This window comes from Topomyia yanbarensis, chromosome 1 (assembly GCF_030247195.1).
Source record: "Topomyia yanbarensis strain Yona2022 chromosome 1, ASM3024719v1, whole genome shotgun sequence".
Lineage (NCBI taxonomy): Eukaryota > Metazoa > Arthropoda > Insecta > Diptera > Culicidae > Topomyia > Topomyia yanbarensis.
In genome coordinates this window covers 111,621,804-111,643,194 of record NC_080670.1, presented here as the reverse complement: position 1 = coordinate 111,643,194, position 21,391 = coordinate 111,621,804, and the positions used below count along the sequence as shown (strand labels likewise).

The window sequence follows — 21,391 nt, the reverse complement described above, 5'->3', positions numbered from 1 at the left end:
ACTATTTTAAAGATTTTGTCGTGACTACAACAAATGTTTCTATACAGGGGGCCCTTTTCAAAATTTCGCAAGAAAGAGAAGGTAGTGTTTTTGAAAGTTAATAACTTCCATTATACTGAACGGATTTACAATATATTTGCACTAATTATTCAGAAAAATGATTAAGAATCTTCTATTAGATTTGTAAGCAAGTATAATTTACATAATTAAAGAAAAATACGCATTTATTAAAATCATTCCGCAGCGCTCTCTGATTGGACAAAACTAATTTAGAAGATAGCGGAAATGTTATAAATCAAGAGTACTTATTCAAAAGGTCCTAAGTGACATTGAGCTCGAACTGAGAAAAACGAGGCTGAAGTTTCATGGACCTAAAACAAACCCCTATTAGAGAACAAATATGCGTTTTGATGGAACAATTATGCCAATATAGTCTAAGGACTACGCTCTTTAGGTAAATAATGCTAAAAACATGAAATGTTTAGTGCTAATGTAAAACTAAGCGCTTTAGAATGATGCGTCCTTTTGAAAATTATATGACCTTTCACATAGGTCTTTTTTTCGGGCCCAAGAATCATACGACGCTGCACATACGGCTTTTTTCAGCAAAGGTAGCTCTTACGACAAATATTGAATTTCTTCAAAGTTTTCGACAAAATGAGCACCGGAATGCGAATGTTCTTCATTACTATGGTAAATAGTTGCACTGGATTTAACAGAAGTCTTGCAGAAAAAAATGCGGGAAACTTTAGTTCATATTAACAAATCATTGGCTGGAAGTGGTTAAAACCAACGAATGGCATGTTACTTTAGAATAACTAAGCTTTCCAATTATCATTTAATTTATTATACTTACTAAATTCAACTTCGAAAATAAGTCGCCGGAACAGAAGAAAATAATTTCTTTTATTTTGATGCTTAGGACGTTTTTACTAGGTACCTATGTGCAGTAGGGAAAACATGGAATGAAATGAATCTTGCGTCGTTTTTGCATGGCGCCTATGAACAGTTGCAGAGGTTTTGAAATATTTCGTGCATAGGTCCTTTCATTTTAAAAGGTCTCAAGTGCAAAATTTCAAAATATGATCATGAAAACTTTGCGACTTTTTATATAATGCTTGTTATTTTGATAAATACTGGGTATAATGAATCCTGGTTTTCGGTATTCGTTAGCTATGTTGTAATCACATGCTGTGCTGCAAATAACTCAGTTTGTTTTCATTTGTCCCTAAGGTCCATTTGAATCAGCACTCTTGAAATATAAGTGGCAACTTTCCTTCCTGCGCTGTCACTCGTTTATCGTCCACCGTACCAGCTGCAAATTCACATACAGGCAGTAAGAAGAACCCGTCCTCAATTTTCGGCAGCATAATCAACTTGTTCTTTGTTGGTGAATTAGCAGAGAAGAGGCTGCAGATTTATTAGTTTACTCCGTGCGAGTTAATAATGGAAAGCTGATGCGCAACTAGGTAATTACTTGTGCTGTGCTAATTAAAAAAATTACCTCTTCTGAAAGTAGAGCGGCGGGTGCTCAAATAATTATTCCAATTGTATCAGCCCTTTTCAGGGCTCTAGCATGAAATAAAGAAGAAATTTGAATATTTTTCGATAGCAACCTAGCCACAGTTAAAAATCTGAGTGACCTTTATTTCCAAAATATTGAATATCATTCGATTTGAATTACATGTCAAACATGTAGTCACGACACTCCGGTTACGTCCTAGACATTACCCACTCATCTTTTACATTTCTTATAAAATAAATGTATAGAATTCGCTCAAACTTTCAAGATTTTTTCCGAGGCCCGGAAGGCCGAGTTTTATATACCAATCGACTCAGCTCGACGATTTGGGACAATGTCTGTGTGTGTGTCTGTGTGTGTGTGTATGTAACGGACAAATTCTCATTCGTGTTTCTCAGCAATGGCTGAACCGATCTTATCCAAACCAATTTTAAATGAAAGATCTAAAAAACAGTATGAACGCTATTAATTTGTTTTTGATTCTGATGTTTAGTTTCCAAGATATGAATGTTTGAATGCGTAAAAATTGCGTTTTTTGCAGTTTTTTGAATTATCTGTCGAAATTGACAATATAGATTAACAATTTATATGTTTTTAGACAGCTTTAACGAATACCTTTCGAACAAGCTATAGATTGTTGAAATCGGACTATTCATATTTAACATTAAATGCGGACGAAAGATTTTTATCATTTCCCATTGCCAGAAATATGACCAAAAACATGTAATCTATTATTAACGCCAAAACGGCTTATTTTAGGTCAATAGTATCTTCGGAGAATATAATGGAGGCAATATGCCATTTCTTTTGGTATTGTGCTTTTTCAGATTAATCCTCCTATGAGTGAGATATTTTCACAAATTTTCTTGGAAGTGATTATATCGAAATGATGCCTTCAGCAAATTTGTAGCTCTTACTTTTGCGAATAACTTTAGTGAAGCCTTCAAATATCTATTTTGAATACTTTAAAAGTTATGGCTTGTTGTTTTTGGATTACTCTTTGTCGCCTATTTTTTTGTTCAATATAGTAATAATTCATTGAAATAAGCCAAACATTATTACGATAAAACGAATTTTGTATTTCATTTTTCTATCTACAACCGCTAGAAATAATCACCGAACACTTCCAAGTTGTCTGGAAGGAACTTGATAACTTATCAGTGCAAAAATGTTCATTTGTACGAACCTTCTGACTGCAATTTTTCAAACTTATAACCATCGGATCGATCTGAAACATATCGGAAAATGAAAGCGAAGTAAATAACTCCAAGAAACGGCGTAGCCAAGAGAAGGTTTTGGGGTTTAACACCATACAACCCCCACCCCCCCCCCCCCCGCGCATCATCCAAAAAAATATTGGATAGAAGTTGATAATTTATTGATACTGATTGATAATTCAATATTACAATAACAATTATCTGATCCGTACATTGATAACCTGTTGTTGTAAACATCATGAGGACTTTTGATAAATTGTCGGAATGGGGTCCTGATATGTAACTGATCTATTGGTCTTGATTTCACAGTTGTCAAATAGCATCAATATCAAATTCCTACCTGAAAACATTCCAATAGAAAATTCCAGAGTTCTGTAATCAATGATAATCCTCAGATTTATTTTCAAATCGAGCTCGTTTTTGTAGAGATGTACTGTAATAAGGGTCTTTATTTAATAGGAAGCGAAGATAAAATTGATTTAATGTCTATGAAACATAGAACTGCTCGCCAAAACTGCATAACTTTCAACATTTGCTAAAAATGTTTTTGCCTTTCTCATTCACTCTAAAATTCGTCAATCTAATCCCGACCCGGAGGGCCGAGTGTCATATGCCAATCGACTGAGTTCATCGAGATCGGAAAATGTCTGTGTGTGTATGTATGTGTGTATGTGGAAAAAATGTGACCTCTGTTTCTCAGAGATGGCTGGACCGATTTGCACAAAGTTAGTCGCTAATGAAAGGTACAACCTTACCATCGGCTGCTATTGAATTTTTTATTGTTTGGATTTCCGGTTCCGAGTTGAAGAGTGCAATCACACAGCAAATTCCCATATAAACTGAAATGAAAAATTTTCAAAATCAAATTTGTATTTTCGATGTCAAATGCCTTTAAAATGCATGAAACATTGAGATGTTTGACAAAAATTGACTTTTTTGGACTTTGGTACATTTTTGCCTTTCTCATAGAGTAAGGTTATGCAATCACTCTAAAAATCGTCAATCATACCGGCCCGGAGAGAGTATGCAGTGCAGGGTTGCTACTTCAAAATTAAAACTAGTTTAAAATTTCTTAAGTTGAAAATTTTCGGCAGGACCTGAACCTCCCGGATTTTTCTCCATGACGATTTCCATTCGACTCTAGCAGGTCCTGATCGATTTTGATGAGAATTTGATTTTTGTTGTATGACCAATTATATGTATAGGTCAAATGTTCAAAAACAGTAATTTAAGGTCAAGATAACATCATTTTGAAACCGTCAATTTCGGAGGTTTAGTATCTTCGATGAGTTTCACAAACGTTGAACAACGCATCATTTGATAAAATAATTTTGACGGTATATCGTCCAAGAAGTATTTATGGTGAATTTTCTCAGGTTAATATTCATGACTACAATAAAGTCTCAATAAATTCGCCAAAGACACGAACTCTGTTACTATTTTCTGAAAAATTAATTCTGCATAATTTTAAAACTTCAAAAATTACGGTTTCGGAATCATGCCGTTTTGACAGTAAGATCGATTTTCACCAAATCCTCACCAATTGTAAAATTGGTATTGTAAAAAAACGTAAGGGCGATACTTCAATGCTGATAGGTGGGACCGAAAAAGTAAACAATCGCCAAAGGGACTATATACTATATATACTATCATTTTGTCAATTTCAATAGCAAACACAAATTTTAATTTATTAATTTCAAATACTTCATGAAGTTTTGGGTTTCGATCACTGAATCATGCAATCTAGGATGTAAAAAACACAATAGTTCTTAAATAGGAAATAAAACCAAGTCTGGAAATATTCACTATTGATTTTCTTTGAATGGTATCAATGCTAGTATCGCCCTTTTCAAGAAAAAGCGTTGATTTCTTAGTTCTCAGTCGCGTTGGAAATTTGAGTAAAGTATAAACTTCAAATCGATTAAAAAAAATTTCGGGCCATTTTTTCGCTTTCCCATTGATTTGGTTTGAGATTTCTAGCACTGATGTTGTCCAATGCTGATTTGAGCGATTCTCTGAGTCCTGCCACCATCCCATATACTGTGTGTTATCAAAAAACATCGCGAAAAACATGTTCTAAATGTTCTCAAACGATATAATATCCGACGAGAGTGATAAGAGTTATAAGAAATGTCTCATAACACTGTTAGGTGGATTGAAAGCGTTTTTTAATATAACTTGTTTTTGTTTTTTTCGAAAGTATTATTAACTAATTGCTTTTCGCTTTTTCAAACAAAATTCAAAATTTTAAAATATCACGAACTTAGCTTACTTTTCCCCCTCATCTTTGTGTATAACCCCTTAAACACACCGTGCACTAATATAATTATAATTGATAAATTTGATCGCTTCGGTGTTCATGTTTCAATACTTAATACTTACAAAGTTCTTCGCGGTCCAGGTTCCTCGTTCCACCTCCAAAAAGTCCTTTGAAGAAACTTTCTTTTGGTGCTTCCGGCATTTCGTGATCTATGTATAGTTCTCCAAGCATCTCATTGTAGTGGTTACTGAATTAAAGAGAAATAGCAAAATTGCGCATTAGTATTTTATGATAATTATGATGATATAGCTTTTATTTGGGACTAAGTTTGTAAAAATCGGCCCAACCATCGCCGATAGAGTGATTTGAGTTTGCTAGTTTTGATAAGTGGTCACTTTTCCGGGGTACTTCCGGAACCGTCTATGGTGGTCAATGTAGTCAACGAAGGTTCGGTTGGCCGTCTGTGACCTAGAAGTGCTAATTTGAGTTATTTGACAGACATTTAGCGAAATTTTTAACTTTTTACATTCATCACGGTATCTATGTGAATGCACGTCACATCCCGTAACTCCTGAACCGGAAGTCGGATCGAAAGGAAATTTAATAGCAAGGTTGTAAGAGCTTTCATTTGAGACTAAGATTTGCTCCAATCGCTCTAGCCATCTCCGAGAAACTCACATAATTGATATTCTAAATTTGGATACTTCCGCCAGGGCCTTCCGGTACCATCGATTAAGGCCAACGCAGGCAAAGTGACTTTGAATGACTGTTAGAGACCTACTACTACAAATTGTTGTTGTAGTAATATTAAAAACCTGTTTTAATCCACCTAGCGGTGCAATTGTGCCTTTCTCATTTCTCTAAACTATGGCACGGAGGCTTTTTATGTTCAACATAATTGTGGAAATGTCCATTACATTCTTAGTACACTTTGCACTTATACACAATGGCATGCCAGCCACGAACTTGAGTTGACGGTGAAACACTTGAAATAAAAAAATATAATACTCCATTAGCCTAATCAACATTAGATCAATGTTATCTGCTTGCTAACTCATTTTGTCATGCGGGGGTGGGTATGTGAGGAGGTCAAAAGTCCCATGAACGAACGACTCCCGAGCTTGGTATGCTTTGTGATAGTGGTGGTTTAAAGATGATGGGGTTGAAAGGGAGGGGTATGAGGGCTGGATGGGGTGGTGGTCTGAGGGGTGATTTAAGGAGATTTTTAAAGGAGGGAAGTGAACAGTAGAGGGGGGGGGGTGTAACCCCTCTCCGTAAACAATCAACTACGCCCCTGTTAAAATCCAGAAACCTTATGAGAATCGAAAAAAAAATTTGGATTAGGTTGACGTTTTTCAGAGTGATTGCATAACCTTTCTATATGAGAAAGGCAAAAATGTGCCAAAATCCAAAAAAGTGAATCGTCGTCAATTTTTTTTTCGAGTTTGCATCAAATCTCGACGTTTCATGCACCTTGAACACATCTAACATCAAAAATAAAAATTCTATTTTTAATTTTTCCTATAGTTTATATGAGAAATTTCTGTGTGGCCGCACTCTGAAACCCGTAATTCCGGAACCAGTATTCCGATCGATCCAAAATTCAATAGCAGCCGATGGGAAGGTTGCACCTTTCATTTGAGACTAAGTTTGGGCAAATCGGTCCAGCCATCTCTGAGAAAAATGAGTGACATTATTTGACACATACGCACATACATACACACACACATACACACACATACACACACATACACACACACATACACACACATACACACACACACATACATACATACACACACACATACAGACTTTTTCCGATCTCGACGAACTGAGTCGAATGGGATATGACACTCGGCCCTCCGGGCCGGGATTAGGTTGACGTTTTTCAGAGTAATTGCATAACCTTTCTATATGAGAAAGGCAAAAATGTGCCAAAATCCAAAAAAGTGAATCGTCGTCAAAATTTTTTTCGAGTTTGCATCAAATCTCGACGTTTCATGCACCTTGAACACATTTAACATCAAAAATAAAAATTCTATTTTTAATTTTTCCTATGGTTTATATGAGAAATTTCTGTGTGGCCGCACTCTGAAACCCGTAATTCCGGAACCAGTATTCCGATCGATCCAAAATTCAATAGCAGCCGATGGGAAGGTTGCACCTTTCATTTGAGACTAAGTTTGGGCAAATCGGTCCAGCCATCTCTGAGAAAAATGAGTGACATTATTTGACACATACGCACATACATACACACACACACATACACACACACATACACACACATACATACATACACACACACATACAGACTTTTTCCGATCTCGACGAACTGAGTCGAATGGGATATGACACTCGGCCCTCCGGGCCGGGATTAGGTTGACGTTTTTCAGAGTGATTGCATAACCTTTCTATATGAGAAAGGCAAAAATGTGCCAAAATCCAAAAAAGTGAATCGTCGTCAAATTTTTTTTCGAGTTTGCATCAAATCTCGACGTTTCATGCACCTTGAACACATTTAACATCAAAAATAAAAATTCTATTTTTAATTTTTCCTATAGTTTATATGAGAAATTTCTGTGTGGCCGCACTCTGAAACCCGTAATTCCGGAACCAGTATTCCGATCGATCCAAAATTCAACAGTAGCCGATGGGAAGGTTGCACCTTTCATTTGAGACTAAGTTTGGGCAAATCGGTCCAGCCATCTCTGAGAAAAATGAGTGACATTATTTGACACATACGCACATACATACATACACACACACATACACACATACACACACATACACACACACATACATACATACACACACACATACAGACTTTTTCCGATCTCGACGAACTGAGTCGAATGGGATATGACACTCGGCCCTCCGGGCCGGGATTAGGTTGACGTTTTTCAGAGTGATTGCATAACCTTTCTATATGAGAAAGGCAAAAAATCACCTTTATATGACACGCCCAGACGAAAAATGAAAGTCAAAAAATAGGTAGAGAGAAACGATAAACAAAAAGTCGCGCCGAAAAAAGTAACTAAGAAGTCTCCGACGAAAAATGACAAGTAATTTCTTCCGAGGAAAAGTGAAACTCAAAAATGTATGGACAAAAACGATAAACAAAAAGTCGCGATGGAAATTGTTATTGAGAAAGGTTCGAAGAAAAATGTCGATCAGATTCTCCCGAGGAAAAATGTGACTCAAAAAAATTCGAAGAAAATTGGTAGTAAAAAGGTTACGCGGAAAATAATGGCTGAGAAAGTTCTGAACAAAAATGTCAATCAGAGTTTCCCGAAATAAAATGAAACTCAAAAAAAAATTGAGGAAAAATGTCAATCAGTTTTTAGCGAATAAAAATGAAACTAAAACACGGAGAATTTTTTTGTTCGGAATTAAGTAGGATGCCGAAGACGCGAAAAAGTACAAATTACTTTTTGGGCGTTTTTTCGCAGTTATGACGTTATGAACGATATTCTATGTACTTTTGAATAAAAAAAAATCAACGATCACCGACTTTTTGGAACCTTTTTCTAGGTATTTCAAGATTATTTAGAACCTCTGTCCTATCAAAATAATAGTTCTAGTATAGTGTTACCTAAAAATGAGTATAAATTCTCTCAACTTGACTCAAAGTCCTGCATGCTGTTAACAGTACGGGTAAGACTAGTATGGGTATAACTAAGCTGACCAACTCTGATGAAAAAATCCGTACACTATGAAAACCGTTTGCCTGAGCGTGATGAACGATTTCGCTTCGTTGCGGTATGGTGTACGGATTTTTTCGTCAGAGTTAGTCAGCTTAGGTATAACGGACAACACTGATTAGTATATCGAATAAGAGAAATTAGATCGAAAACTATTTTATTCTAAAGGAATAAATGTCTATTTGAACAGAAATAGATCCTACAATTAATTACAATAAATTTGTAGCTCTAGCAAATTCAGTTTGAGATAACCGATTTGATTCCGCTCAAATTAACTTATTGATCGATTTTTAATGGTAAATATTTGGACCACCCTGATAAACAATACAGGTGTCAGAAAGTTTTTATTGCTTTTGTTTCAATGGAAAGTGTTTTAATTTATGCAAATTAGAGTAATAAAAAAAACTTTTATCTGAAAAAGAAAATTTGGGATCCTTTGACCATACGATATAATATGTAGATATAGCAGACGGTACCTGATGGAAACATGTGCAGTTATTTGTCTCAGAAACTGAAGTCTTGTCAAAATTTGAGAAAAAAGCGTGATCCATTATATCAAAAAGTCTTTAAAGAAAGGGTTACAAAAATTCGAGAAAATTTTAAATTTAATGTTATATACATGTTAAGCAAACTGGATCAGAGCATAAATGCATAAATATAGATTGGCACGGCTCGTAATGTATAATGAACAGACAACTACAATGCCTGTGTTCTGAACAAGAAGCCGTTCATCAATGAAGAGCAAAGAATTGATATTTAACCCTTAAATGCGCAATGTTGTTTTTAAAACAACATTGTGAAAATCATCTCAAATTTATCACAGTAACGTATTAAAGCTATGGGGCAATATTTGCGGCTTCAAGGGGTAATTTACTAAAGAACATTGGAACATTTCATCGGAATATTGGAAAGATTGTAATTTTTGTCGCCTAGTCCAACTACAAAATGTGGTAAGCCAAGAACATTTTCATTATGAGGAAGGTGAGCTATGCGGACCCGGTATAATAGATTATCTAGTAAGGTACTACAAGCGAGTTATACACCGTATATTATTTTCAAACGCATTTTCCCGAAAGTAGAGTTTTTTAAGCGGTCAAGTAAGACTTTTCATAGAACTACTGGTCCGATTTCAATATTTTTTTCTCCAACTGTTCAGAAAATATACCGCTATGTTTGGTCGGGAGGGATTCGTAAAATGTCAATTTGTTCCATTTTTAAGGCCCTTAATAGGCGTAAATATTGTAAATTTTCACAAATCGTTACATAACTTTTACAAATTATAAAATAAAAGAAATCCCTCTTGTCTAAACATAGCCAACGTGACCATGATAAAATATGAGTTTTCTGATTACAGACTACCCAATTTGCCAAAACTTTACTTAAGCGGGACTCGTGCAGTTTCAACATCAATGTCATCAATGAATTTTCAAACTCGCTAGAGATTTTTGTTTTCGTCTTGAAATGTAAAATTGAAAAGTCAGAACATGTATCCTCAAAATAAAAAACCTGTTTTAATCCACCTAGCAGTGCAATTGTGCCTTTCTCATTTCTCTAAACTATGGCACGGAGGCTTTTTATGTTCAACATAATTGTGGAAATGTCCATTACATTCTTAGTACACTTTGCACTTATACACAATGGCATGCCAGCCACGAACTTGAGTTGACGGTGAAACACTTGAAATAAAAAAATATAATACTCCATTAGCCTAATCAACATTAGATCAATGTTATCTGCTTGCTAACTCATTTTGTCATGCGGGGGTGGGTATGTGAGGAGGGCGAAAGTCCCATGAACGAACGACTCCCGAGCTTAAATTGGTATGCTTTGTGATATAGTGGTGGTTTAAAGATGATGGGGTTGAAAGGGAGGGGTATGAGGGCTGGATGGGGTGGTGGTCTGAGGGGTGATTTAAGGAGATTTTTAAAGGAGGGAAGTGAACAGTAGAGGGGGGGGTGTAACCCCTCTCCGTAAACAATCAACTACGCCCCTGTTAAAATCCAGAAACCTTATGAGAGTCGAAAAAAAATTTTGGATTAGGTTGACGTTTTTCAGAGTGATTGCATAACCTTTCTATATGAGAAAGGCAAAAATGTGCCAAAATCCAAAAAAGTGAATCGTCGTCAAATTTTTTTTCGAGTTTGCATCAAATCTCGACGTTTCATGCACCTTGAACACATTTAACATCAAAAATAAAAATTCTATTTTTAATTTTTCCTATAGTTTATATGAGAAATTTCTGTGTGGCCGCACTCTGAAACCCGTAATTCCGGAACCAGTATTCCGATCGATCCAAAATTCAATAGCAGCCGATGGGAAGATTGCACCTTTCATTTGAGACTAAGTTTGGGCAAATCGGTCCAGCCATCTCTGAGAAAAATGAGTGACATTATTTGACACATACGCACATACATACACACACACATACACACACACACATACACACATACATACATACACACACACATACAGACTTTTTCCGATCTCGACGAACTGAGTCGAATGGGATATGACACTCGGCCCTCCGGGCCGGGATTAGGTTGCCGTTTTTCAGAGTGATTGCATAACCTTTCTACATGAGAAAGGCAATATATGAGAAAGGCAATATATGAGAAAGGCAAAAATGTTTTAAAATCCATCGAGGAGATGCTTTACAATTTATTCCCAAAAAAGTGCTCAATTATAGGCCTTGCGAGTAGAGCATCCCCTTAACTCTTTAGAATTAATTTTCGTATAACCATGCTTTAAGCAGTACAACTGCGCCAAATATTTGAAAAAGAAAAGGGACAATTTCACTCCAAACCAATGTGAAACTGCACACGATCGTACGCTGTGCATTGGGTAGCCTATTCACATCATCCTCCTCCTGCAGCCAAACCCAGCACGCATTCCACCTTATACAAAAAATTCTCATAAAGAGACCTTCTCCAGATTCAGTGAGCGTGCCATTCGGAAGAGTTTACTTCATCCATCGAACACAATGCCGTGTGATCTATTCTAAGCCAGATTGTGCTAGCCTTTACTCGACTACGCCACTCATCAGGCTTTGGCTTTCATCGCAGAACAGATAGCTGGGGATGAACCAACCATTATGAGATTCGCATCACAGCACAAAGCGAAACTGGAAAAATCGACATTCACTCAGCAATCTGCAAGCTCAGAATCAAGTTTGTAGCAGGTACCTACAAATGTTGGTATAGACTTTCCTCGGTTTTGTTTTATGCCAAAGCTGATTTCGTTTTGCTTTGTTATGTTGATACTGTGCACCACGCTTTGTATTCACCGCGTTTTGGTTCATGTATATGCCTCAATATTTAACTTTTGAAATGACTGAAATTCTAGCCGAAAGAGGAGGGGCAACAAATCTATACGGAATGACACATTTTAGCGGCTTGTTACTAAAAACCTTTTTTAATTCACCTAGTGGTGCAATTGTGCCTTCCTCATTTGTCCAAACTACGATTTCATGGCTGGTTATGTTCAATACAATGATGGAAATGTATATTACATATTCATCACTCGAAACCAGCACCGGATCAAGGCGAAAGATTCGGAGGGTCCGGACCCTGCCGAAAATTTTGAACTTGTTAAGAAATTTTAAACTAGTTTTTAATTTTAAAGTGACAACCCCTCATTGCATACTCCTACCTAAGCCTTTATAGGTAAAAAAAGGAGGCCAGGATTAGGTTGACGATTTTTAGAGTGATTGCATAACCTTTCTATATGAGAAAGGCAAAAATGTGTCAAAGTCCAAAAAAGTCAATTTTTGTCAAAAAATTTTCTTCGAGATTTCATCAAATCTCAACGTTTCATGCATTTTAAAGTCATTTGGCATCAAAAATACAAATTCGATTTTGAAATTTTCCCTTACTACCCTCTTTGAGAATTTTTCATTTCACTTTATATGAAAATTTGCTGTGTGGTCGCACTCTTCAACCCATAACTCTGCAACCGGAAGTCCAATCAATAAATTCAACCTTATGACTACAAATTTTCTTACTAATGACCCTCGAATTGATCTGAAACATATCTCGGAAAATGAAAAGCGAAATAAATAACTCCAAGCAGCGGTGTAGCCAAGAGGAGGCTTTGGGGTTCAACACCAGCACCCCACCCAAAAAAAATAATTGGATTGAAGTTAAAAATTTAATGATGCTGACTGATTTAATTCAAAATTACAATAATAATTAAACTAATTTACAGCATTTCTGAACTAAATAAGCTGGTGGTTATTTTCAATGTAAAACTGTGTGCTGAATCCGGAAATAAAGTCCAAAAAATTTACAGTCGAACAATTTTCGAGTTACAGTAAAAAAATGAATTTCACCTCCAAAACAAAACGTACGTTCAGTAAATTCCAAATATCTTTGTTGTAGTGCATCGATATGAAATATTATTATGTTGAATTAAAAGTAATTGAATGCACTTTCGATTGTATGAACATTTTGTTTTAGTGCGACTACTGATTCTGACGTTATTTACGAGTTTATTGGACTGTTTCTTATTTTGAAAAATGAGCAATTGGTCAATATTTTGGGCAAGATGAAGCAATACTAAGAATTATATTTTTATGGGTCTATTAAAGCCTGCTAATAACCAAAAAAAATAAACACTTATTAGTTTAAATCGGACGGAAATTGTGAAAGTTATTCAACTTTTTGCAGAATGGGAATTTTTGAGTTTCTCTGGGTCAACTTATTGAACCGTCTCGATTTCAATTTTTTTGGGGCTTGTTTTATAATATATGACGGATTTTCTGTCAGAAATCTGTTAAACAAGTAAATTGAAGAATTTTGAAAGAAAAAATAATGTGGGGTAATATTCGAACTCGTTTATTCAAATGTTTTAAACCTTCTGATAACAATAATTTCAGGCTAAGTGCAGTAATGTCATCAAAACATTGGCATTAAACTGCACGTTCCACAACGCCTTGATACACATATATAATGACTCATCCACTTATTTCATCACGTTTTGTTCTACTAACAATTTATTTTACGTTAATAAAACGTCTAGAAGTTTCTAATTTAAAATTATATTGGATTCACATTGGCCTCTACGACCGATTTTACTGTACTGATTAACAAAACTTCAATATACTACAATACATTGCGTAACATTTTGAGATTTCCAACCTAAAATAAAAAAATAAGTCTTGTTCGATGTCCTACATAATTTAAAAATACAGTTGTTTAATAACATCAATATCAAATACCTGCCTGCAAACATTCCAAAAGACACTCATTCCAGAGTTCTGATATCAATAATAATCCTAAGCTTTCCTATCATATTTAGCTCTCACACACACATTGTTCCACCGGAATCGCCGAACAGATCTCGACACCTGGCTGGTTGGCTCGGCCTGAACCTTAAGCCAGGTTTAAACATACTGGTGAACCTGGTTTAAAAGTTAAGCGAGGGTGAAGAAATCAGCCCTTAATCTGTTAATTGGTGCAGTTGTGGAAACAAAACCAATATGCAGTAAATGCTCTATATTGTATTCTAACATTTGACTATTTGATATTTCGAGGAATCTTTGAAATAGTAATTTTAGATAACCGATTAAATTAAAGTTTTCCCCAGTTTAGTATTTTATAACACCTCTGACAAGCTTCTTAACCCTCCCGATTTTAACGTGTCCGATCATCTTCGATTTTGATAATACTTTCAACATTTCATCAGTCAGACTAGGGCATTTTACACAGGCAATCAAATCATTTTGAATCAATTTTTTCTAGTGGGTGTGGAACAAAATCTATCCCAAAATAAGTTGCAGGGAATTAATCCTTCTCCACGTAAAAATATAAACTGCTTAAAATATTCTTTGCCAGCGAATGCCTGAATAGTAAGCAAACATTGCAATTGTAATAGTATCTTGGAGAAGCTACCAGTAAAAAAACTAACAACAATGTTTGGCCTATCATTCGGAAAGATGAATATGAAAAAAATGCGCTGAGCAACTTTCTAAATGGAAGAAAACCTTTGAAACATTAACTTTCTGTGTTCCATTATGGTCCTAGCATAACTGCAAATTTTAAGCTCGATCGGTGAAACTATATTTTTGCGCCCATGGCATAAAGTTTACATGGGATTTCGTGTGGGAAAATCGACTTTTACAAAATAATTTTTCCAAGAGTCGCCCATTGCATTCTAAAAATAAATCGATGCAAGAGGAAAGAAAGTCCTGAAGATCGCGAAACGATCTAACGCTTGTGGAAAAGTTTTTAAGCTAAAACCGAGTGATGTTCTGAAGATTGATAAAAATTTCAATTTTCATATGTGCTTATGTGCATTTTCCAAGTTTAAGTTTACGAGATATTTGATTTAGAAAGATTTTACTAGACAGCATATAAGGATGATATAAACATCAGTTTTGTAATACAAATGCTCATTGTTTCATAAACAATCATAATTCTAAAGATAGATCTTTCAAAATCGTATTCGTACGGTACACATTTTCTTCAAAATCAATTAAAGTTTCCATAACAGATCATCAGTGTAATAACTTTTATTTGTAAATGCAGCTTTTAACCGTTTTTGCATTGAATTTACAATAAGCGTTTTAGTACGTCTCATTCTCCTGATATAATTTGTTATATCCAGCTTAAAAGTACCATTTAACGAGAACTTTGTTTTAAAAGTTATTTTAAGGTATTCATATTGAAATGAACATTCTGAACCATTCGAGTGGACATATAATACAACATCTCTGCCCGTATCTGCTGCTTTAAGGCATTTCACGTTCAGATCTAAGTTCGGTTTTTGTCCGCTAGAAACAACGAGACCTTTTAAATCAAAGATGTTGAATTTGGACTCGTCGACAAAGATTGCATTTTTTTAAATATTCCGATATATTATTTCAATGTAAACTAAAAACTAATTGTTTGTTGTTCGCATTGATGATCGGTTTCTTGTCCAGAACACAGGCGCTATAATTGTCCATTCTCTATACATTACGAACCGTACCGTAAACTCTTGATAAACCAGGAGCTATCAGCTATCGATTAGTTATCCGCGAAAAAATATTCGATTATCTGGGTGTGACGGTAAGACTTAACGGAAAGTCAATTTTTGCCTTTCTCATATAGAAAGGTTATGCAATCATTCTGAAAACGTCAACCTAATCCCGGCCCGGAGGGCCGAGTGTCATAACCCATTCGACTCAGTTCGTCGAGATCGGAAAAAGTCTGTGTGTGTGCGTGAATGTATGTGTTTTTTTACAATGGAGAAGACCTTTACGTCCTAGCCCAGTACACGTGCTATTGGTAGGGTCCAATCTACCACACGGGGTGCACTGGGGGCGTGTCGTACCTCTGTCACTCCCCCTGGCATACCATGTGGGACCTTTTTCTTAGGCCCCACTTCTGACATACCATGCGAGGCTGACTTGTGTGCTCACCTTTTTCATTTCTTGCTAGGCTGACTTTTGTGCTAGCCTCTACCATACCATGTGAGGCTGACTTTTGTGCTCACCCTTAACATGCCGTGTGAGACTGACTTGGATGCTCACCCTTTCACTCCTCTGCCACGCCATGAGGTATCGATAGCTAAGTCCCAATATACTACGCTACGACCCTCCCGTCTTGGCATGAGGCAGTCCACTTATACGCCTATACACTCACTCTTCTGTCTTGCTTCGGGGTGGCTGGGTTTACCCCTTACGCGGTTGGCCGTCGCTGCGCCAAACCTGCCTCGGCATGAACAGACCATTCACTACCTTTTTTGCGCTTGGCCTTTTTCGCTCTAGCTAACCAATCACTAGTTAGCCGTGCCCGTCGTCTGTTGCTCGGTTCGCCAGATTACCTGTAGCCTACTGGCAATCTGGATGGTAGCAGCCGAGACTGCGTTCCACTTCTCCACCGATTGACACATCCGCTGAATAAGGGTATCAGGGGTTGTGTCCCAGCCACAGACGTCAAGCATTGCTCTTCTTTCGACATCGAACCGATGACATACGAACAGTATGTGTTCGGCAGTTTCGTCTACACCTGGGCAGTCCGGGCAGACTGGGACTTCCGCGTGCCCGAACTTGTGGAGGTACTGTCGGAAACAGCCATGGCCTGACAGGAATTGTGTCAGGTGGAAGTGAACTTCCCCATGGGGTCTTCCCACCCAGCTAGATTTGCTAGGTATCAGCCGGTGGGTTCACCTACCTTTCGAGTTGTTCCACTCACGCTGCCATCTGGCGACCGAGGTCACCCTGGTGCGCTCGCGGGCTCCCCTATTTCCACGTAGCTCAAAGCACTCCTCATCTTCCCGAATGCCCAGCCCGACTGGCATCATGCTCGCTATCACGCAGGATGCATCGTGTGATACCGTGCGGTAGGCAGATATCACTCTGAGGCACATCACGCGGTAGGTGCTCTCCAGTTTCTGTAGGTAACTGGTTACCCTCAGTGCTCTTGACTATGACGGGCCGCCGTACCTGAGGATAGATACAGCAACGCCTGCCAGTAACCTACGTCTACTGGCGCACACCTTTGAGCTGTTGGATATCATTCTCGATAGAGCCGCAACAGCAGTCGATGCTCTCTTGCATGTATAGTCGACATGGCTGCCGAAGGTCAGCTTGTCGTCTATAATGACTCCGAGAGACTTCAGACTTCGCTGTGAAGTGATCGCGACTTCTCCCACATGGATAACTGCATGTTGTGCCGACTTGCGGTTGTTGACGATAACTACCTCCGTCTTATGATGAGCGAGCTCCAGGCCTCTCGCGCTCATCCATTCCTCCACCGTGCTGATCGCGTGTTCTGCGGTTAGTTCTACCTCAGGAATTGACTCCGCGATGGCATCCCAGCTTGCGCTGTTGAATACGTTCTTCACGTCAAGTGTCACTAACGCGCAGTATCGAATACCTCGCCTTTTCCGTTGGATCGCTATCTCGGCAGTATTTATCACTGAGTTGAGAGCGTCCACTGTGGACTTACCCTTCCGAAAGCCAAACTGGTTGCTTGACAGACCGTCCGTACCTTCCGCGTACGGGGTTAGTTTGTTGAGGATGATCCTCTCAAGCAGTTTACCAGTCGTTTCGATCAGACAGATTGGTCTGTACGCCGATGGGTCGCCTGGCGGCTTCCCGGACTTCGGCAACAGCACAAATTTCTGCCTTTTCCATCTATCGGGGAAACGGCACTCGTCAAGGTATCTCTGCATAGCTAGCCTGAACATGTGCGGGTTCGCTATGATCACTGCCTTGAGAGCGTTGTTTGGAACTCCATCCGACCCTGGAGCTTTGTTCATTGCTAGGGATTTAGCCACTGCGAGTAGTTCTTCATTCGTCACTGGAGCCACCATTTCGGCCGTGCCCGCACTGTCTCGTAGTGCAGGTGACCAGGGGCTTGTGGCTCGAGACGGGAAGAGTACTTCGATAATCGTTGCCAACCGGTCCGGAGACCGTTCTGGGGGTGAGGAGCCCCCTTTGGTCTTGGCCATCACAATCCTGTAGGCGTCACCCCACGGATTCGCGTTGGCGCTCTCACACAGGTTGTCGAAACACGGTCTCTTGCTGCTTTTAATGGCCTTGTTGAGGACCAATTTCGCAGCTCGAAACACTTCACGGCGATTCTCTCTTGCATCCTCGATGCGAGCTCTTTGCATCCTACGTCTAGCTCTAGCCGACGATCTTGATCCCAGGAGGGAACTTCAGTCTCAGAACCCCGTCATACATGAGGTTCCATAGTACCGGGCCTAGGATCGAGCCCTGCGGGACTCCGGCGGTAATCGGAACCCTTTTCTGACCGGCATCGGTCTCGTATAGCAGTACGCGGTTCTGGAAGTAACTTTCCAAGATCCGGTACAGACCCACCGGTAGGCCGGTGTAACGAGAGCGCGATGGCATCCCAGCTTGCGCTGTTGAATGCGTTCTTCACGTCAAGTGTCACTAACGCACAGTATCGAATACTTCGCCTTTTCCGTTGGATCGCTATCTCGGCAGTATTTATCACTGAGTTGAGAGCGTCCACTGTGGACTTACCCTTTCGAAAGCCAAACTGGTTGCTTGACAGACCGTCCGTACCTTCCGCGTACGGGGTTAGCCTGTTGAGGATGATCCTCTCAAGCAGTTTGCCAGTCGTGTCGATCAGACAGATTGGTCTGTACGCCGATGCGTCGCATGGCGGCTTCCCGGGCTTCGGCAACAGCACAAATTTCTGCCTTTTCCATCTATCGGGGAAACGGCACTCTTCAAGGCATCTCTGCATAGCTAGCCTGAACATGTGCGGGTTCGCTATGATCACTGCCTTGAGAGCGTTGTTTGGAACTCCATCCGGCCCTGGAGCTTTGTTCATTGCTAGGGATTTAGCCACTGCGAGTAGTTCTTCATTCGTCACTGGAGCCACCATTTCGGCCGTGCCCGCACTGTCTCGTAGTGCAGGTGGCTCGAGACGGGAAGAGTGCTTCGATAATCGTTGCCAACCGGTCCGGAGACCGTTCGGAAGGTGAGGAGCCCCCTTTGGTCTTTACCATCACAATCCTGTAGGCGTCACCCCACGGATTCGCGTTGGCGCTCTCATACAGGTTGTCGAAACACGGTCTCTTGCTGCTTTTAATGGCCTTGTTAAGGGCCAATTTCGCAGCTCGAAACACTTCACGGCGGTTCTCTCTTGCATCCTCGGTGCGAGCTCTTTGCATCCTACGTCTAGCTCTGAGGCAGGCTGACCGTAGAGCTACAATCTCGGCACTCCACCAGTATACCGGGCATCTGCCGTTTCTTGGCAGTGTTTTTCTCGGCATAGTGGCGTCGCACGCGCGTGATAGAACAGCTACCAGCGCATCCCCGCTTAGACTGTCGGTGTTGGCCTCCAGTCCCAGGGCCGCGGTGAAAGCTTCGCTGTCGAAGTGATTGGACTTCCACCCGCGTACCTGACAGGGATCTCCTAAAGCGGATTGCTAAATGATCGCTATGGGTGTAGCCTTCGTCTACCCTCCATTCCATGCCTGGAGCCAGACTCGGGCTGGCAAATGTTACGTCAATCCACGCCTCCACTCCGTTTCTACGGAATGTACTAGCGGAGCCAATATTAGCTAGCACAGTATCGAGTTTCGCAAGCGCCTCCATTATCGCTTGACCCCTGCTATTTGTACAGCGGCTGCCCCACTCGACTGCCCAAGCGTTAAAGTCTCCCGCTATTACTACCGGTTTCCAGCCCACTAAGTCCGACGAGAGCCTGTCGATCATCTGGTTGAACTGTTCTATTTTCCACCTTGATGGGGCGTAGCAGCTGCAATAGAACACACCATTGATCTTGGCAATCGCCACACCCTCGGCGGAGGAGTGTATTACCTCTTGAACCGGGAACCGTCCCGTTGTACAGATTGCCACCATTCCAGACCCGTCCGACACCCAATTGCCGTTGCCGGCAGGGATGCGGTACGGGTCTCATAAGAGGGCGACATCTGTCCTCGACTCCGAGACCGACTGCCACAGCAGCTGTTGGGCTGCTGCACAATGGTTAAGATTTAGCTGTGTGACGTTCACGGCTTCTTCTTATTTGCCTCACCGAAGGGACACGAAGGTTCGCCCAAAGCATGTTTATGGGCTTGCTTCTTAGCGGTGCAGATAAGGCACTTGTACGCCTTAGTGCAACCCCGCTCCTTATGACCCTCCTCGCCGCAGCGACGACATAATTTGCTCCTGTCTGTGTTCTTGCACTCGTAGGCTTTGTGGCCGGACTCAAGGCACCGGTAGCACCTATCCACTGAAGGCGGCTGGGGTATGCTAATAGGGCATACCGACCAGACGATCTTCAGCTTCCCTTTCTCGGTTACCTTTTTGGCATCCGCCTTCAGTAGCCTGAGGTAGGCTACTTGGGTGCCAGAGGGTCCATCTCTAAATCGCACAGAGGCCCGCTCGATTGTGACGTCGCATTGTTCCTTAACGGCTGCGACGACATCTTCTGCGATCATGAACTCGTCCAGATGCTTGCACTGGAGAGTCATTTCCGCCCCTAGCGACCTGACTTGGGCGCCTTCACCAAGGACCTCTTGGGCCAAGGCTTTGTATACCACACTAGATTGTGCGCCTCGCTTCAGCACCAGAAGCATTTCTCCCGTGTTGGTGCGTCTCACGCTACGCACATCTTGCACAAGGGTCGAAAGGCTTTCGGCCGCCTTCATCGACTTTAGGACGTCGGCGTATTTGTCCTTGTCGGTTTTTAACCACAAGGCCTTGCCTCTGTCCTTGGCCTTCTTCGCGGGCCGCGGTATCTCCGGTGTCGGTGCCGGCTTCTTCTTGGTGACCAGCGTCCAAGGGTTAGCGCCCCCCTGCCCCGGTCGGGCCGGGTTGCTGGTACCAACGCTCTTCTCAGCGAGGTCACTCTCGCCCTCGCTTACCTCGGCCAGACGGCGTTTGGCCTTAACGGTTGCACGCCGTGTGGTGTCGGTTTTTGCACCCTCGCCTGGCGACTTCCTGGGGCGTTTCACGTTCGACGCCGTCTTACGATTGCCCTTGCCCTTGCCTTTTCCCTTCGAGGGGAACTCGGCCGCCGCTTCAAACGACGTGGCTGCTCCATAGAAGGTGAAGGCCACTGTCTGAGTGCCTGTATCAACCTTTCCGCTTCCCTCCCTCTTGGAGGCCACTGTCTGGGTTTCTCTGTCGGACTTCTCCCGACATTCCACCCTCTTGGCATAAGCCTGCTGTTTCTGTCTTGCGACACGAACAGTTTTTCGGAGTTCCAGGAAACTCTGTTTT

At 40.4% G+C, this 21,391-nt stretch overlaps 1 protein-coding gene across 1 annotated transcript in view; it reads right to left on the bottom strand.

The window, feature by feature from the left end:
* The window catches only part of LOC131694260 (syntaxin-binding protein 5), a 2,823,745-nt gene that overhangs the window by 88,527 nt on the left and 2,713,827 nt on the right, over window positions 1–21,391 (bottom strand). Inside the window, exon 22 of the mRNA XM_058982823.1 lies at window positions 5,122–5,246. Coding sequence (XP_058838806.1) covers window positions 5,122–5,246 — 125 coding nt within the window. The remainder of the gene's footprint in view (window positions 1–5,121; window positions 5,247–21,391) is intronic.